General features: G+C 33.2%; 2 protein-coding genes across 2 annotated transcripts; both read right to left on the bottom strand.

Moving 5' to 3' along the window:
* Nucleotides 1–217: 217 nt before the first annotated feature.
* On the bottom strand, nucleotides 218–1,831 carry LOC100258062 (cytochrome P450 71D10-like). Its single transcript, XM_019222578.2, has 2 exons — nucleotides 992–1,831; nucleotides 218–751 (listed from the first exon to the last, which is right to left on the bottom strand). The coding sequence occupies exons 1-2, from the start codon at nucleotides 1,829–1,831 to the stop codon at nucleotides 236–238; spliced, it is 1,356 nt and encodes a 451-aa protein (XP_019078123.1). The 3' UTR covers nucleotides 218–235.
* An 11,601-nt stretch (nucleotides 1,832–13,432) lies between these two features.
* On the bottom strand, nucleotides 13,433–13,870 carry LOC109121542 (cytochrome P450 71D10-like). The gene has a single exon (XM_059740340.1). It carries the CDS (start codon nucleotides 13,868–13,870, stop codon nucleotides 13,433–13,435), a length of 438 nt encoding a protein of 145 aa, XP_059596323.1.
* Nucleotides 13,871–20,881: the final 7,011 nt, after the last annotated feature.

Below are 20,881 nucleotides of genomic sequence, written 5' to 3'. Positions count from 1 at the left end.
TTAGCAACTTCTATTGCATTAATTACAATAGTAGAAATAGAGAATAATGTTTAAGACAATACATATAGCAGAAAGTTCGCATTAATGCAAATAAAAAACATCCATCAATCTAATGCTTCTTCTGCGTAGTATCACTGAGCATGCGATTGATTATGAGGAATGGGAATTAAGAGCAGATCTTGTTTTCTGCGGACTGCTAGACCGAATGCTTCAGTCATGTCTAGATCCTCTGCCTTCATTTCATTTGGGAGTTTCCAGTCAAAATGGTCAAATGGGCCAGTGACAGTTCAATGCTAGGCATAGAAAATAATATGCCAGGACACATCCTTCTTCCAGCACCAAATGGTATATATCCAAAATCAGTACCCTTGTAATCAATTGAACTATCAAGGAATCTCTCTGGGTAAAATCTCTCAGCTTCAACCCAATAATCAGAATCTCGGCCAATGGCCCATGCATTAACAATGATTGAAGTCTTCTTGGGTATCTCATATCCATTAATTTCACACATCTCCCTACATTCCCTTGGAACTAGTAGAGGAAGAGGAGGGTGTAGCCTCAAGGTTTCTTTCACTACTGCTTTTAAGAATTTTAATTCGTCAAGGCCAGTTTCATCCACATTCCCTTTTCCATCAAACACCCGCCTCACCTCAGCCTGTGCCTTCTCCATCACTCTTGGGTTTTCCAGCATTTCTGACATTGCCCAGTCTAAAGAAGTGGATGTTGTCTCGCCTCCACCACTGAAAATGTCCTGCAAGAGGATAGATCAAAGATGAGAAAAAACCATTGGTATAATATCTCACTGGGTATATGCAATACTCAAAGGAACCACAAACATTTACAGTATGAGACTTTAGCTCACGATTGTTGATTGTGGATTGTTGATTGTTGATTGTTGAAAATATTAATCACACCTAACTTTTCCATTTAATGTTGTGGGGGAAAAAACCTAAATTTTGGCATAATTGAATTTAAAGGTAGGGTAACTAACCAGTATGACTGCTTTGATGTTGTTGTCAGTTAAGGGAAATTCAAGATCACCATGTTGTTGAAGCTCTAAAAGAACATCAACTAGATCTCCCTCCCCTTGTAGCTTGCCTGCTTGTGTTTTCAATTTCTCTCTATGCTGATCAACAATGTTTTGGAGCATCCTATCAGTCCTCTGAAATACCTTGTCAAGTTTATATCTCATTCCACTGATCAGGTCAAGCCATTTGACAGAAGGATACATATCAGCAACACAGAAACCAGAAAACAGCTCCACGATTTCCTTCATAACTGATAAGAATGCATCTTGGCCTTCGAATTTTTCACCAATAGCTGCTCTTGCTATAATAGAAAAAGTGCTAGAGAAAATATTTTCAGTAAGATTAATGGGCCTTGAACAAGAAACGATCGCTGTAATGAGATTTGAAAGCTCCTCTTCCCTAACCAATTGGAAGGATTTGACACGCTTGGCAGTTAGAAGTTCAACTACACAAATTTTGCGCAATTGTCTCCAATAGTCGCCATACGGAGAAAAAACAATGTCCATAGAATCATAAGATAAAATCTTGGAAGCTAAAAGAGGAGGCCTTTGGGCAAAATTGATGTCATGGGTTTTCATAACTTGTTTGGCCATGTCTGGTGATGAAATAATGAGCGTGGAAACTTCACCAAGTTGTAGGCTCATGAGAGGCCCGTATTGCTTGGCCAAGCGACTTAGGGATTGGTGAGGAAGAGAGCCAACAAGCTGATGCATGTTTCCAATTAGAGGTAGTTTCCATGGCCCTGGGGGCAGCTTTTGAGTTGAGATGCTGGCTTTGGATCTCTCCCCCATTTTGTACAGCATGTACAGAAAGAGAAGAAAGGCAAAGAGGATAGAAGAGAATTGGAAGTCCATGAGCAGAAAGAGAAAGAAAGTAGCTGTGAAGATTAAATGTGATGGGTTTCTTAGTAGAGATGCCTTCAATTTATGCCCGTTGGCAACTTGCAAAAATAAGTGATTGTGGCTGCCAACCACTCTTTGGTTGTCTTCTTATGGATGAAGATGAGGCTCATGTCTATGCATGATGTTACACATGAGTGAGGTGATTGATGGGGTTTGCCCATTGTTCAATTCATGAATAGTTTTTGGGTTAATTTCATTTATTTTTTCTAAGATTTTTACTAAACATACATAATCCTCATTGATTTGAAATTTGGTCAAATACTTTCCTTATCATTTTCATTTGTTATTTTCACTTATTTCCATTTTAACTGTAAATATAAAAGATATTTGATGAAATTTCAAATCGACTAAGGTAAGGTGTAAGAGGAGGTGAGTGAAATTAACTTTTATATATATATATATATCACTCTCAAATATGTGCTAAAAAACTGATCACTGACTTTTATGAAGAAAATATGCACACTTTAACAAATAATTATGAAAATAATAATGGGTTCATGCATGTTCACAATTAGAGGTAGTTTCGCTAGCATTAAGGGAGACTTTTGAGTTAAGAAGTTGGCTTTGGATCTATTCCCTATTTTTACAAAAAAGGAGAAGAAAGGCAAAAAGGCCAAAAGAAGAGGGAACTCCATGGGAAAAGAGAGGAAAGTACCAATGAAGATAAATGTCATGGGTTTCTATGAGTCCCCGAATCCCAAACCTCGAGTCAAGGGTATCATGATCATTTTACATGTCAAATATGAGAACCAAACACATGAATGACCTTAACTAAATAATCCAACATGTAGCTATCCAACAACTATCTCAAATTGATTCAAAACAATAAGTAGAGCATAATTGAAAAGTCATAAATTTCTAATCCAAGACTAATTAACTCAACAATAAAATCAACAATTTTCCCAAAATGGTTAAATAAAAATAATAGCTAGAAATCATAACCGAATGTAGTCCTAAATCAACAATCCTCAATAATCAATTCTAAATTTGTTTATAATAGAAACACCCTTTTTATCTCAGTTTCTCCTCATTGATATCATTTGAACTTGAAAATTTGAATAATAAAGAAGAGTGAGATTGATAATTTAGTAAGAAAAAAATAGTTCAATAACAAGGACTAAGTATAATACAAAATTAAATCCCAAAAGAAATCATATTTTTTTTTTAATAGATGTCAATTAGCATTCATTTAATTCAATAATTGAATTCCCTTTCTTTGAAGAATTAAACACTTTAATTTAAAAATAAAATAGCATAATGCCGAAATCAATTCATATTTAAAAGAACTTCATAAATAAGCATTTTATTATGATCCATTGATAATAACATTAGGTTAAAGTAGTGAGACTTAAATTAGGTAAGTAGCCTGAAGTTGTTCCATATTTATGGTGATGGAATGATTTCCGATAAATGGTACCAAAGGCTAATAACACCCTTATTGGTTGGGGTTACATTGTGTCACTACATCATCAAGGGTAACAAAGGTTGATTACTTATCCCCTTTCTACTAAGGCTATTAAACAAAGTTTTTTAAACCATTACAATAAATTAAAAGACAAAATTTACTTGTAGAATAATTATACAAATCATAAGATATTGTCAATTTATTTTCTAATTAAAGAAAAAATTAGAATATATTTTTAAAAAATATTACTTGATTCACTTTAGAAAATTTAAATATTTTTATACTTCAAAAATAGACAAAAATAAATACAAAATTATAAAATTACCGATTACACTATTAACCTTTAACTCAAAAAAATCAATCAAATTTATCAAGGACTTCATCAACTTCTAGCATAAACATGAACATAAATAATGATTGTTATTGACTAATTATCTCAAATTAGTAATTACTCTCTTTTAAGAATCTATTTTACCTTCTCATAATTATATCCAGTGATAAAAATATCGGTAATCATAGATATATTGATACTTCGATTTTATAGATATATCAGATATATTGAAGATATATTAGTGGATATTTCGGAAAAAAAATTTTGGTAGACCTAAAATTGATAAAAAAAAAAAAATCATGAAAATGTAAGAAAAACCTCATAGCAACGTAATTAGAAGTATAATAGACATTTTAAAGTTGTTTTGTTGAAGAATTTGATATATGTATGATATGATTTGCGATATTAAATGTAATTATATCATGTCAGTCGATAAGAAATGTGAATTTTGTAATTGTACACTCATTATAAAGATACATGAAAGACTTAATTTCATTAAATATCAATAATTTGTACATATTACATTATAATGACCCTTTAGTACCAAAATGAGGACTAATATGGTTTAACGAAATTGGTAGATGAAGGAACATCGTCTTGCTGTTGGAGACAATATTGGTACCAATTCATTAAGCCTTAGTAATATTGGTTAAAAATTCTAACATGTCATGCATATATCTCTTGAATTCTTCCCACTGCCTCTACATAGATAGGATACTCGAGGTTGACCCATGTATTCATGTCAAATCCTCCTTGCATTTGATATGGAACTTGGTATGACATTTGTGCATAAGGAGAGTAGCTTGACATACCATACTTTTCATCGGTTAAGCTTGAAGGTTGACCATAACTCATCACATAAGGAGGTTAGACGTTAGCCTCATTCAAGGAGTCACTAAATTGAGTCCTTATACTCATAGATTCAAAAATCCTTGAAAGTAACTCCTCATTATATGATGCCATCATCTGCTCTCTTCCTTTTTAGGGCTTCCCAATAGCTCCTATGCCTCGACCAACTCTTCTAAAGCCACGGTCTTCATCCTGTGTGTAGTGTGTGAAATCATTTTCATAGGTAAATTGGCTCATTGGATATTGACTTTGTTGGTGTTCCCCAATATCTCCTCCCATATTATCACCTCTATCATCAGTTCCACCTCTTGAACCATGGCAACCAGAAGCAAAAGTACCAGTAGCATTAAGTCTACTACTTTGGCCAGCACTTGTGAAGTCAACCTCTTGGTGGGAATTCAATGCGGTGTAAAATGAATCCTCAGTATCTTTGCTAAAACTTTAAGAGTGAACTTCTTTGGACAACATTAACTCCAAATTCTCAAGCATGAGCGGCAATTTGTGGATCAGGATTTCGAACTTCATCATCCAAGTGTATAGGCCTAACTTGGAACAACTGATTATTTTTTTCTTTACCCACCTTGGCTGAAATGTCAAGAAGATCAAGGTAATCTTTCTTAACAACTCAATCATTCCGTCTCCATATTGTGTAACTTTAACTTCATATTATAGTAACAAAAAACTAATTGCTCCAATTGGGGTAAAGCCAAATGATTTCGTTGCTTTGTGTGGATGAGAGTGAACGTGCTCCAATTTCTCTCACAAGTAGAAAATGACGTAGTTTATGAGAGAACTTTGATGACCAACTTCCTCAATGTAGGTTTTTGATTCCCATACATGTGCCACCATTTAGTTGTAACCGAATTAATAATTATATAAATACTTATATGGTGAATTTACAATAATGATAATCAAATTTTTATCTATTAAGAAATAGTACTCACTAGGCACCATGGTTGACCTTGTTGCAATCGTCGCTCGATCACCGAATCCTCTTTTTGCATCTCGAAAAAGCATAAGTGATATATTCAACATTTAATTTGTTAATATCATATTTGTTATTAAACGTTCAAATAAATTGATGAATGAAATTATTGTTTTATTAAATTGAGTAAAATAATAGTTTTTTTTATTTATTTAATTTCCAAATTGACCAAGTGATTCAATAGTTGGGTCTAATTTAGTAAAAACATCATAAATCGCTTGAAATAGTTCTGGATCACTACCAACTCCACACCTATATTAAAACCTTGGATTCAAGAAATATGCTACAATAAAATTAAGTAGATTTAGTATTTTGTAAGAGAAAATTAATAAATTAAGAGTAAGAACTTATAAAGATAGACAGTACTTAAGTACATGTTGCATGAAGTGGATGTTTCAGTGTTTTCTCTCAACGATCTTTTATTATTTTGAAGATCCAATCTCCAACTCCTTGACGAATGAGTTTCTCTCTCATCATGTGCATAAGCTCATACACAAACAACATTGTGGAAACAACTTCAAAATCCATTAGTCAAAGCACCACGTATAGTGGCTCATATAATGAAACTACATTTGTCACTCTATCCCAATATAAATGGTAAAACATTAATTGCTCCGAATCTCGGCCAAATTTTCTTCGATTGAGCTTGTGTTGTGCCCATTCATCACCCATAAACAATTTTTTCAAATCAACTATTTTTTTAAGAAGGCTATCAAGAGCAATATAATTGGTAGCAAACCTTGTAGCTCCCAGTCACAAAATATCTCCACCACAATACTTTCTCATTTGTGCAAGTAATCAACCATGGTTGTAAATGAAGTTGGTTATCTTGCGGGCATTGTTTATCATATCTGTAACATTGGGTCTTTTGTCGATGTCTTCAAAGATTAAGTCAATGCAGTGCATCACACACAGAGTCCAATATAAGTTAAACTTCTTCATCAATAGCTTTCTTGCTTTCACAAACACCTAACTGTTATCCATGACAATTTGGACCACATTTTCTTGCCTGATTTCTTTGATAACACTCTTCAATAGCTTGTATATATACTTGTGGTCTTTGATATTATTTGATGCATCGACTAACTTAAGGAACACTGTGGTCCCTTTTACATAGACCATGAAATTAATAATACTTAATTTTGTGGGCCCTGTCCATCCATTTGACACTATCATGCACCCATATGTCTTCCACTTTTCTTTGTGCTAGTTCACATAAGCTTCCATTTCTTTGTCCCCCATTTCCAATTACTTGTTCTTTATTTCATATGGAGATGAAGGTTCAATTCTCATTCCTACAATTCATCTATAAGAAATGTTTAAAACATGTCACAAAAGACTATACGTACCAAAAGTCTAAAACGATATAACAAATAAAAAATTAGTAATTACTTGCTTGTTGTGTACCAATAATCATATTCTTGAAGTGATGAGAGTTTGCTTTTTAGGGTGCGATGCTCTTAAAAATGAAGAATTTGCTTACTAAACGTCTTGTCGTTTTTTTAATTGAACCACCCTTGAATATATCTTTGATATTTTTTTCGTCTTGCTGCAGAAGACTTGTAGAGTGAGGGGGGAATAAGTAGTGATTGGTTCGAATGTCGCATACTTTGTGATTTTCGCATCATCGTCGATGTACCATTAGGATGTGAAAACTCCCCTGTTTTACATTTACTTCCTACAATGTTCTCATATTTTTGTCGCTCCCATTCTGTCGCTTTCAAGGCATGAACTGCAAATCAATATGCATCCCGCTCATCTGGGTGCATATTTGTTGGATACATATACACATCTTCATCATCATCATCCTCGTCTATGAGGTGCATGATTGGCCCCCATTATGCCACGTAATTGGGCACGAATCTCTTGAATATTTGCAACTTTACTTGCTTTTGCTTTAGTTTTTTCAAGCACCATATTTCGTATCTCTTCTTTCGGTTCAAGAGGTACTCTAGGATACTTTTTGGTGTTGTTATGCAGGTCTTTATGCACTGAATGAAACTTGAATCACGTGTTGCCTCCACTTTTCATCAACAGTCCATAATAATTACAAATTGTCCCATTATGTTCCCTTGTACTAGTGATCATGCTTTCAAGCTAGATCTCGCCTTGACATGGGAGTCCCACTACCTCCACTTCCACTAGCCATTCTAAATCTATTGCAAAAAAATACAATTGAATGTGATTTGAATGTAAAAATAAAATTAAGTAATCATTTAAAATTAACATGTTGCAATTGAATGTGAAAATAAAATTAACTAATCATGTAGAATGAACATATTCCAAATATAGTAATTTATGTTAATTAAATTAATTAAATAATTTAGCTACTAAATTTAAATCTAAATCTATGGAAAATTTACTAAATAATTTAGCTAAGTTTATTTACTAGATCTAAATCTACGGGAAATCTACAAAATATACTAATTAACTATAATTTAATGTGAAAATAAAATTAAATAATCATTTAAAATGAACATATTCCAAATATACTAATTTATGTTAATTAAATAATTTAGCTAAGTTAATTTAATAAATCTAAATCTATGGAAAAATCTACGAAATATACTAATTAACTATAATTGAATGTGAAATTAAAATTAAATAATCATCTAAAATAAACACATTCATCTAAAATTAAATAATCAAATTAAACTAAGTTAATTCATTGGAAATATACAAATTAATTACAATTGAACATAAAAATAACATTAAATCATCCATATTGCAAATATACTAATTAATTGAAAATACATTAATTAATTACAATTGAAAACAAAATTAATTAAAATTTAAAACAAACATACTTTAGAATAATTGAATAAATGTGTAACCTTAAAAATTTCCCAAATTTATAATAATTTGAGAATAATAATAATAAAAATTATGAGCAATGAAAAATCAAATGAAGAATACAATGAAATGTGGATCAAATGGATGCAAAATGAGTTATTTATAAGAAAATTTTGGGCCAAAATAGTTATTGAAATATCATTTTACCGTTGAAAAACATTTCTGGCCGTTGGATCAAAATTTGGGCGAAATCTAATCATCGGATCATCAAATAGCCGTTGGAATGTGATCTTAACCGTTGGATCAAACATAGATTCAATTCGGGCGGTCAGATGGATAGGGCATATGACCATTGCACTTGGGTGTGATCTGGGCCGTTGGATCATGCTTATATGTGGATGGAGATTTTTCTAAAAAAATCAGTGATTTATCATCGAAATATTAACGATTTTCTACCGCCTTAGCCAATTAATTGAAAATTTTGTCAATTTATCGCCACCAACAGATATATCGGTGATATTTTGGTGATTTTCAACGATTTTTCTCCTCGATATATTAGCTTGTAATATCTTGTCGAAGGCTTCTGATACATGATTTATCGATATATCGCCGATATATCTCAATATTTTCGTCCTTGATTACATTTAATAAATTATTATTAATATTATTTATTTATTTTCATTTGTGACACCATGATCTTAGCCACAAGTTATTCATTTCATTAATTGTTAGGGAGAATTACGCTTTGAGGTGAGATGGGCTTGAAAATTGACCTAACCTCATATAACCCATAATTGATAGTAAGGATATGAAATAATAATGGACAAAAATACCCATTAGACCTACCACATTAGATATTATAAAAATTGTCCCAAATTAACAACTTATGTTGTTTGTGGCACCCATTATTTATGAAACTCTCTTGTCTTTATTGCACCACTCTTCACATGTTAGCTCCAACACAATTGTCCCTTATTTTAATCATTATTTGGATTTTTCATTACTTTTTAAATCTCTTTTATAAATAATTGAAAATCAGCATTATTTTCTATTTTTAAATTATAAATAAACAAATTACATTAATGATTCACAAACTATTTTGAAAAATACTTTCTAAAAAAATATGTTAATTTAAATGAATAAAAATTATCTTTTACAATTTAGAAGTAAATAATTTAATGATTAAAACACTATTTGAAATCAACATATTCATTGTTTTCTTTTCTTTTATACTAAAAAACATTTTAAAGTTTTTGTATTTTTTTATTTTTACTATTCCTAAAATAAAAAGTTTAATTTCTTTTAATCTTTGTCGTTCCTTGTTTTAATAAATTTTTGAACAAGATTTCTAGTGATAAGTTATATGAAATGTTGCAAATTTGTTTACTAAGGATTTTTTTTTTAATGATTTGAGTTAATTGAAAATTTATCAAAATAAGAAAAAGAAAAAGGTTGGATAGAGAGTTTTTACTTTAAATATCCAATTAAAATATTTTCGTATAACCTAATTTTAGAAGTGGATTGTGCCGGTACATAGCATAGTAGAGATTGATTTTTTTTTTTTTTTTTTTGTATAAAAGGGTTGAATGGTATAATTGCTCATTTTAGATGAAAATGAGAAGTTAAAAAATTTTGAGTTTGGTTTGAAAACATTTTTCTAGTTTTTATTTTTAAAAATAATTTTTATTTTCTTTATTTTCTCTTTTTGAAAATATGTTTAATTAAAAAAAAATGAAAACTATCTTTAAAAATGAAAATTGTAAACCTTTTTTAGTATTATTTTTTAAGTGAAAATAATAAAATGAATTAAATTCCATTTATTCTTTTTTATTTTTTCCATTAGTTATTTTAATAAAAAAATAGTATGTTTACAATTAAACAAAGGAATTGGCCAATTGTGTATTTTTTTTTCTTGTATTACTATGTTTTGCATGAAAAATAATTAAATAACTAAATTATATATATATATATATATATATTAATATTTTTTATTTTATTTTCTCTATTAGTTCTTTTTGTTAATAGGAAAATTTTAATATATCCAGAATTAATAAAGTAATAGATTAATTGTGCACATTTTGATCTATTAAAATAAATTACTTTCTAATTTAAATATGTGATATTATTGATAAAAAAGAAATAAGATTATAATTCTATAATATCAATAGTAAATATAAAAATTTCTTTTACGTATTTTAAATAATTTTACTCATCGCATGCACTAATGCACATTTGTACACTCACATAGGGCAACTCAAATACCTATCCTATTAATTATGTTTGAGGAGTTCACTTTGAAATCAACTAGTCTTCTCTTTTCTTCTACCAAACCACATGAAACATGATTAACACACTTATGCACACACATTTAATATGAGTTGTATGGAATTTATACCATTGCACAAAAGATTTACACTAACTATATAGAATTTGTATTATTGTGCAAAGGCATTATGGTAATTGTACAAGACTAATGAACTAACTATAGAAGAAGTGTATAAGGTTCCATTTATGAAGTAATTCAAGTGATTGTGAATCACTCCTTTACTCTTATTTCCCTTACCCAAGGATTGGAAACATTTCACACATATTCCTAGATCACACATTCATTACATGCACCTTTGTACATTCACACATGACAATTCAAATACGTACCCCACTAATCATTTTTAGGGAGTTTGCTTCAGAATCAACTTACCTTATCTTTGCTTCTACCAAACCATTGGAAACAGATTTAAGACCTATGTGCATACATTCACTATGAGATGAATGGAATTTATGCCACTATATAAGGGTGTTACACTAATTGTCTTTTGTGAAGGATTTATATTAGTTCTAATCCACTCCCTTGCCTATTTCCCTTACCCAAGGACTAGACATTCTCCTCACACATATTCCTTCATCATACACTCGTCGCATGCATGTCTCTACACTCACACATAATAATTTGAATACCTACCCCACTAATGATTATTGGGGAAAAAAATTTGGATTTGAGTTTTTTGCCTTTTTCTCAATCAAACTACTAGAAACTTGTTTAACACATCTATGAGCACACATCCACTATGAGGTATATGAAATTTGTTCCACCACATATGAGTGTTACACCAATTGTACAAGGTTGATGCATTAACTATACATGGGGTGTACAAAGCTATCTTTTTGTGAAGGATTTCAATTGATTTTGATCCACTCCCTTGCTTCTTTCACACACATTCCTTTATCACACACTCATCTCGTGCATGTTTCTATACTCACACATGATAATTTGAATATTAACTCCACTAATGATGATTGGAGAGTGGACTTCATATTCGAGTTTTCCCTTCTTTTCCCAACTAGATGAACGAAAGCATGGATAAAACACATTCGGCTCATTCAACATGATGTGTATGGAATTTTTGCCACTATACAAGGGTGTTATATTAATTATACAAGGGGTGTACAAGATTACCCTTTTGTGAAGGATTTCCATCGATTTTAAATCATTATAAGACGTAATGGATAAGGTGGTGAGAGAAAGAAAAAAAAAAGGGTGGTAGTTGACATGGGAGAATGTAAGGAAGGGTGGTAGTTGACATGGAAGAATATAAGTGTGGTAGTTGACATGGGAGAACATAAGGAAGGGTGGTAGTTAACATGGGAGAATGTAAGGAAGGGTGGTAGTTGACATGGAAGAATATAAGTGTGGTAGTTGACATGGGAGAACATAAAGAAGGGTGGTAGTTAACATGGGAGAATGTAAGGGTGGTAGTTGACATGGGAGAGCAGGAGAATGTAAGGGTGGTAATTGACACCAGAGGATTAACGTGTGAGAGAATTGATGTAAAAGAAAAAAAAAGGTGATAGGTGGTAGGTTGTTATACGAAGGTTTGAGGGTAATTTTGGAATAAATTAAAAAATGTTGTATGAATGAATAGTTTTTAATGTTTTTAATGTTTGAACAGTTATAAGACATTTAATCTGAAAGAATATAGGAGAAGGTAAATATTTCTTATGACAATAAAAAATGCTGCTTAATTACGTTTGTGGCCTAATTAGTGCCATAACTTGGAAGGGTTAGGGCTATATTCCTGCATAAGCCTGACCTTAAGGGTTGGATAGGCTGCCTGAGGTTCATTCAATCCAAGCTTGCTGAGTTGGTTTCTCTATAGGGCATCTCAAGTGATGTGAGGTTAGATAGCTTAGGTTGTGTAAATTGTTGGGATTTTATGATGATCATGTGTGCACAAAACAAAAAATTAAGGCATTTGATGTATGAAATAGGATCATCTCCTTTGTGGTACCTCTTTGTCATCTTCAATTGGGTCAAACACAATGAGTCATAAAAGTTGAAGAACTAGAAATTTTGGTTGTTAGCATGAATTGTATGGTTTAGATATTTGGAAGCAAAGAATCTTGAATCAAGGCAACTGCCAAACTTCATATTGAAAACCTCGACATTGACTCGTTGGTTCACTGGTGTAACATTGTACCACTACCATTGCAACTTCATTAATCTTCTTATAAGATTCCTTTCTTCTGTCAACACTTGGTACTTCTACTTCTGGAGACAGTGATATGTAAATAGAGTGAGATATCAGAGAGGGTGTTGGAAGGATTTTCCAGTTCCTGACAACTGCAGGATTTTCACTTGAATGTATCATATGCTAATTTTATAGTAGACTCATGGACAACAATTGTACTAGGTACTCAACCCTTGAATTGGAGCTTCACCAACTCAAGTTGAGAACTCCTGCAAGCTAACAGGTAGCTTTTTGAAAAAAATAACAAGAAGGTAAGTATTACTTACATCGGGTTATATACCTGCATAAGCCTAACCTTAATTGGATAGGTTGCACGAGGTTCAATCCAAGCTTGCTAAGTTGGCCTCTCTATAAGGCATCTCAAGCGATGTGAGGTTAAATTTTTATTATATGGTAGCAACTTGTATTGCATTAATTACAATATATAGTAGAAATAGATAACATTGTTTAAGATGATACATAAAGCCGTAATCCAAATAAGAATCATCCATCAATCTAATGCTTCTTCTGGGTAGTATTACTGAGCATGCAATGGATTATCCAAAATGGGAATTAAGTGCAGATCTTGTTTTCTGCGAACTACTAGACCTAATGCTTCAGTCATGTCTAGATCCTATGCCTTCATTCCATTTGGGAGTTTCCAGTCAAAATGGTAGAGCAAATGTGCCAGTGACAGTTCAATGATAGGTAAAGAAAACAGTATGCCATGATACATCCTTCTTCCAGCACCAAATGGGATATATCCAAAATCAGTACCCTTGTAATCAATTGAACTATCAAGGAATCTGTCTGGGTAAAATCTCTCAGCTTCAACCCAATAATTAGAATCTCGGCCAATGGCCCATGCATTAATAATGATTAAAGTCTTCTTGGGTATCTCATATCTATTAATCTCACACATCTCCCTACATTCCCTTGGAATTAGTAGAGGAAGAGGAGGGTGTAGCCTCAAGGTTTCTTTCACTACTCCTTTTAAGAATTTTAGTTCCTCATCCGCATTCCCTTGTCCATCAAACACCCGCCTTACCTCAGCCTGTGCCTTCTCCATCATTCTTCAGCATTTCCGATATTGCCCACTTCACAGAAATGGATGTTGTCTCGCCTCCACCAGCAAAAATGTCCCGGAAGAGGACAGATCAAAGTGATGAGAAAATACTATAGGTACAATATATCACACAAAGGAAGAATCTTTTGTTAATTTTGATTTTAATGGGAACTACAAACAATATTTACAATATGAGACTATAGCTCATGAGTGTTGATTGTTGAAATATTAATTAGACCTAGATTTTCCATTTACTGTAAAACATGAAGGGATCTTTGATGTTGCAAATTTTTGTTGTGGAGAGAAAAAAAGAAAAAAGAAAAAAAAAAAAAAAAAGAAAGAAAGCTAAGAGTCTATTTGGTGAAGTTTTAAAAACAGTTTAAAACTGTTTTAAAATTTTCATAATGCTTTTTGATTATTATTCTGTGTTTTCAGTTTTTAAAAATAAAGTGAAATAGATAACAACTTTTAGAAAACAAGTAAAAGTTATTTTCACAAGTTTTTCAAAATAATATAAAAACATATACACTCTATTATTTCTTTTCTACCTAAAATTATTATTTTTCATTTTTTTCAGTTAGGCAAATTAACTCCAAATTAAACAAGACTTAATGCGTTAGATTTGTCAACAAGTCTATTAATTTTTAAAAATAATTTAAAACTTAAATAATAAACTCATTAATACCATAAATTTATGAATACAATAATTTTTTTTTCTAATATATAATAAAATAATATATTTTTTACTAACAATATAATTTATGATTTTATTATAATATTATTTATGTTTTACTAAAAACTATATATATTTTAATTTATTTGTAATTAAAAAATTATTTTTATTTTCAATAAGACTTTAGTTAAATTTAATTAATTTACATTATATAAATTGAATTTAAAATATTTTTAGAAAATCAAAATAATTGTTTAATAAAAACCAATTTGTCCAAACAAGTCTTTCTGTTTTTTTTCGTTTTTTTTTTTTTAAATCCCTTTATAAAAACAACTTACCAAATATCCTTATTTTTATAAAACATTAAATTTTTTATTTTCGTTTTTTTGGTTGTTTAACTTAAAAACAATTTCTCAAAAAAAAAAAAAAAACATAAAAAATAATGATCAAACAAGAAATTTTAAAAATAAAAAATAAATTACTAATTTGACTTGTATTAAAAATGAATATTAAAATTATTTTTATTTTAAAGTAATTTTTGTTTCACTATAATAAAAAGATAGTCTCATAATTAAAAAAATTATTTATTTAAGACTCATACATAATTGTAGATTTAATTTTTATTTTTAATAAAATTTAACTTGAATTTGATTTCATATTATTATAAATTTTTTATAAAATAAAAGTAAAACATAGTTTTTAAAAACAATATAAATTCTTACATTCAAACAAGCTTTTTGTTTTTTGTTTTAAAAAACTATTTTTTAAAACATCTTGCCAAATACTCTTGTTTTTAAAAAATTCTTAAAAACTATTTTTTGTTCTCTATTTTGAAAACAGTTTTTAAAAACAAATTTTATAAAACACCCCTAAATTCTGGCAAAATTGAATTAAAAGATGGGATACTAACCAGTATGATTACTTTTGATGTTGTTGTCAGTTAAGGGAAATTCATGATCACCATGTTGTTGAATTTTTAAAAGAACATCAACTATATTTTCCTCCCCTTGTAGCTTGCCTGCTTCTGTTTGCATTTTATCTCTATGCTCATCAACAATGTTTTGGAGTATCCTATCAGTCCTTTGAAATACCTTCTCAATTTTATATCTCATTCCACTAATCAGGTCAAGCCATTTAACTGAAGGATACATATTAGTAACACAGAGACCAAACAATAGCTCTAACGTTTCCTTCAAGACTAATATGAAGGCATCTTGATCTTTGCATTTTTCACCAAAAGCAGCTCCTGCTATAATGGCAAATGTACAAGAGGAAAGTTTGTCAGTAAGATTGATGGGCAATCTTGAACAAGAAGTGAGCGTTTGTAATGAGATTTGAAAGCTCATCTTCCCCAACCAATTGGAAAGATTTGAAGCGCTAGGAAGTTAGAAGTTCAACTACACAAATTTTTTGAAGGTGTCTCCCATAGTCGCCATATGGAGGAAAATCAATGTCGATAGAATGATAAGATAGAATGTTGGTAGCTAAGAGTGTTGAAGAGAGAGGAAATAATTTGTATATATGGAATCTATATACACAATTGCTGTATTAAAATGGTACAAAGGAGCTCGATATATAGCCCATTTACGATCTTAATTTGTTAAGAAAAAATGTGTAAGGAAAGTTGACTAATTTGATCCCTTCAGTTACGCCCAATCTGATCCCTTCAGTTATGCCTATAACGGATTATACAACTCACGTCCACACTCCTTCTCAAGTTGGTGTATAGATGTCGTTGATGCCCAACTTGTCAAGTGAGTTGTGAAAGACTTTATTGCATACTGCCTTAGTGAGGATGTCTGCTAGTTGGTCTTCTGATTTGACAAATGGGAATCGGATTATCTTAGCTTCAAAGTTCTGCTTGATAAAATGTCGATCTACTTCCACATACTTAGTTCGATCATGTTGGACTGGGTTATGAGCAATATCAATGGCTGCCTTGTTATCATAAAGCAAGTTCATCTCGCAACTAGGAGGAAAGCCAATTTCTATCAACAATCTTCTTAGCCAGAGTAACTCACACAACCCCTTAGCCATTCCTCGAAACTCCGCCTCTGCACTAGATAGTGCTACTACTTTCTGTTTTTTACTTCTCCATGTTACCAGGTTTCCTCCAACAAATGTAAAGTAGCTTGATGTGGATTTCTTGTCGAAGATATTTCCTGCTTGGTCAAGGTCGGTATACCTCTTAATTTCCGAGTGCCCATTCTTTGAGAACATAATTCCCTTCCCTGGGGTTCCCTTAAGGTATCTCAAAATTTGAGTCACTGCATTCATATGATCTTCACTAAGGCAATATTGCATGAACTGACTCACTACACTAACCACATAGGTAATATCAGACCGGGTATGTGAAAGATAAATTAGTTTTCCAACCAATCTCTGATATCTGCCTTTATCAGTGGGGATGTGGTCAGAGTATTCTCCAAGCCTGTGTTCTGTTGTATTGGAACATCTGCTAGTTTACAGTCTAGCAATCCAACTTCTGATAATAGATTGAGAGTATATTTTCGTTGGGAAAGAAAGATACCTCGTTTAGATTGAGCCACCTCAATTCCTAGAAAATATTTCAACCCACCAAAACTCTTCATTTCAAACTCCACTGCCAACTATTTTTGAAGTTTCGCAACTTTCTTGGTATCATTTCTTGTGATGATCATATCATCTACATACACTATTAGTGTTGTTACCTTGCCATGTCGACGCTTTAGAAATAGAGTGTGATCAGAATTGCTCTGTTGAAACCCATACTTTCTCATTGCTAGGCTGAGGCTTCTAAACCAAGCTCGTGGAGACTGTTTCAAGTCGTACACTGTGCATTGCAATTTACACACCGTCTTTCCAGACGTTTCAATGTACCCAGGGGGAATATCCATATAAATTTCTTCCTCGAGGTCACTATGAAGGAATGCATTCTTCACATCAAATTGGAGTAGCGGCCAATCAAGGTTCGCTGCAAGGGATAGGACTCTTATAGTGTTCAACTTAGCTACAGGTGAGAATGTCTCCATATAGTCAACTTCGTAAGTCTGCGTATACCTTTTCACTATAAGTCTCGCTTTGTAGCACTCAATCGACCCATCCACCTTATATTTGATGGAGAATACCTATTTGCACCCCACTGTCTTGTGGCCTTCTGGTAAAGAGACCAGAATCCATGTCTTGTTTTTCAACAATGCTTCCATTTCTTCCTTCATCGCTTGGACCCACTTAGGGTCTTGTAGAGCCTCCTCTATGCTTGTAGGAATGTGATGTGTCGATAATGCATTAGAAAAGCTCTTTAAGGATTCTGAGAGCTTCTTTGTTGAGACGTAATTGGCAATCGGGTACTTTGATTTGTGTGTCTCAATATCTGAAGAGTAGCATTCTGGTGGTTTGCCACGATTGTGCCTGGGAGGTAACTGATAACCATCGTCAGTTAAATGTTTTGTGACAAGAGGAGAACTTACCTAAAGAATCTCTTCAGGAATATTCTCAGAAGTTGGGTCATGAGGTACTGTAGAATGAGGAGGTGTCTCAGCGATCAGAGTCGATGTCTCAATAGTCGGCATTGGTGGCTCTATAGTCTATTCCATACCCATGGTAGTTGGTGTCTCAATAGTCTATTTTGGTGGCTCTATAGTCTATTCCACACCCATGGTAGTTGGTAGCTCTATAGTCAATGGGATGTCTAGGATGTCAGTCAATGGGATGTCCTTGAACCAATTCAACTCTTTATCGTGTGTTTTCCCTTGAAGAGAAGAATTGGATGGATGATAGAACATCTTGGACTCGAGGAAGGTGACATCCATAGTAACATAGAGCCTCCTGTTTGTTGGATCATAACACCGATAACCTTTCTAATTGGTGGCATAACCTAGAAAGAGACAATGATGAGCATAAGGGTCGAGTTTGGTGCACTAGTTGTGGTGAATATGAACGTAGACAATGCATCCAAAGGTTCGGGGAGGAAGAGTCATAGCCGGACGTACTGATATACTCACGGCTAAGGCCTGTAGAGGTGTTTTGAAACCCAAAATTCGGGATGGCATTCGATTGATGAGATGCACGATAGTTGTAACCGCATCAGGCCAATGAGAACTAGGTACATGTGCACCTAATAGGAGGGCACGTGTGGTCTCAAGAATATGGCGATTCTTATGTTCTGCTACACCATTTTGCTATGGAGTATGAGGACACGAGGTTTGATGTATCAACCCATGTTGGTGGAAGTACTCCTGTAATTGTTGATTAATGTATTCACCACCATTATCAAAGTGAAAGACTCTGAGTTTGGCGGAAAATTGGATCTGAATCATTATGTGAAAAGAGCAGAAGATAGTAAACACCTCATCTTTGTTTTTCAATAGGTAGAGCCACGTCATTCGAGATCAATCATCAACAATGAGAATAAATCAGCGATAACCCGATAAAGTAGATTTTGGGGATGGTCCCCACACATCAGAATGAATTAAGCTAAAAGGTACATCACTCTTATTGTTATGTAAAGAATAAATTGCCCAGTGACTTTTGGCCAAAATACAGGTTTCACATTGAAAATCTGAGATGGAGAAATCAAAAAATAAATTAGGTAGTAAATGCTTCAAATATCCAAATGACGGATGGTCGAGCCATCGATGCCAAAACTAGATATGTTCTATTCTGGAATTACCCAACTGTCCCACATGATGTGTCTATCTTATTTTGAAGTCATACATATAGTAGAGTCCCCCATTCTTAGTACCATGCTCAATAATTTTCTTCGTGAGAATATCCTGGATAAGGTAAAAATCAGGGTACATCAGTGTTGTACAATTTAAATCCTTAGTAAGTTGACTGATAGAAAGCAGTTTATGAGATATGGATGGCATAAATAATGTATTGGAGAGTGACAAGGCTGGTGATAGCATCACAGGTCCAATCCCTTGTACCGATGAAATAGTGCCATTAGCATTCACAATGCTAGTTTGCTTAAGAGCAGTATGCTGAAAAAAGTCATGTGCATCATATGTCATATGATCCGTGGCTCCGAAATCCAGGATCCATAAGTTGCATTCACTGCTTATAGTAGATCCAAGAGATGTTATACCTAGTGTGTTGTTGGTAGAGTCAGTAGGAAGTAGAGATAATTGGGGTTCTACTACTGGTATTGTCGTTTTACCAGTACTGGGCTCAATATTAGTGCCATTACGTTTCTTTTTAGCCTGGAGCTCATGCCACTAGTCTGGGTATCCATGGAGCTTAAAGCAAGTGTCCCGTGTGTGTTTGGAATTTCCACAATGGGAGCACTTTAAGTCTTCTATTCATTGCTTTGAATTTGGACCAGTGGGATTAGATGTATTGAGTACTAGAATTCTGTCTTTGCCAAATGGGTTGGGGCCTGTTTTCAGCCCCTTGGAAGCTAGCCCAATTCTCATCCCTTCATCAAAACCATTTCCCATCATTGTCTGTGGCACCATTTCCCGTCGGACGCATGCGTAGGCTTGCTCAATCGTCGGAAATGGTTGCATCTGTAGCACGGTGCTCCTGACTTGGTCAACTCGATCATCAAGGCTGTCGAGGAACACATAGATCCTCTCCTCCTGGAGAATTACAGTGTACCGTTACACATCCTTAGGGCACTCTATAGGGTTTGGTCTCTGAAAATTTAATTTCCTTCCATGAGGCTCGTTATAAAATTTCTCTAGAGATCCATCATTTTGATGTAGCTGACTCACTCATCGTCGGAGCTCATACACTTGAGTAGTGTCACTCCCATCAAAGAAAGTGATAACAATGGCGTCCTAAACCTCTTTCGCAGTGGGATACTGGATGAACGTGCTAACAAGGGATGAATCCATGGTGTTGATGAGCCAGCCTTTGACAACAACGTTTTCGGTTCTCTATCGTCGGAATAATGGATCAGTCGGATCAGGTTGGGGTATCGGATGAACGTGTTAACAAGGGATGAATCCATGGTGTTGATGAGCCAGCCTTTAACGACAACATTTTCAGTTCTCCATCGTCAAAATAATGGATCAGTCGGATCAGGTTGGGGTAAATCACTGTTAATGTACCCTAATTTGTCTCTCCCAGAGATAAACACCTCCACAACTTGGGACCATAGGTCATAATTTGATCCATCAAGTTTTATGCCGATCGGGGCAGTATCCGCCGCTGCAGTTGGATTAAGGCCTTGTTCAACACCTCGGTCATCTTCATGGTGAGTTATGATAAAATAGAGGTTGTCGTTGGTGGAGACGTTCTTGTTTGAGAGTTTGATTCAGACATTTTTCTAGGTCGTTGTTAGGTTGTTGGGGTTGGGTAGAATCAAGAAGTTGATACCAAAGAGCAGAAACAAACCTGGCTCTGATACCATGTTGACG

This window comes from Vitis vinifera, chromosome 10 (assembly GCF_030704535.1).
Source record: "Vitis vinifera cultivar Pinot Noir 40024 chromosome 10, ASM3070453v1".
Lineage (NCBI taxonomy): Eukaryota > Viridiplantae > Streptophyta > Magnoliopsida > Vitales > Vitaceae > Vitis > Vitis vinifera.
The sequence above is the reverse complement of the archived record's forward strand: the minus strand, read 5'-3'. Positions and strand labels throughout refer to the sequence as shown.

What these genes read in the sequence shown, in the direction of transcription:
- LOC109121542 (XM_059740340.1), bottom strand. Translation starts at nt 13,870, where the DNA reads ATGATGGAGAAGGCACAGGCTGAGGTAAGGCGGGTGTTTGATGGACAA.
- LOC100258062 (XM_019222578.2), bottom strand. Translation starts at nt 1,831, where the DNA reads ATGCTGTACAAAATGGGGGAGAGATCCAAAGCCAGCATCTCAACTCAA. An exon ending in ACATCAAAGCAGTCATACTG is followed by an intron (nt 752 to 991) that starts GTTAGTTACCCT and finishes ATCCTCTTGCAG; the next exon opens with GACATTTTCAGTGGTGGAGG.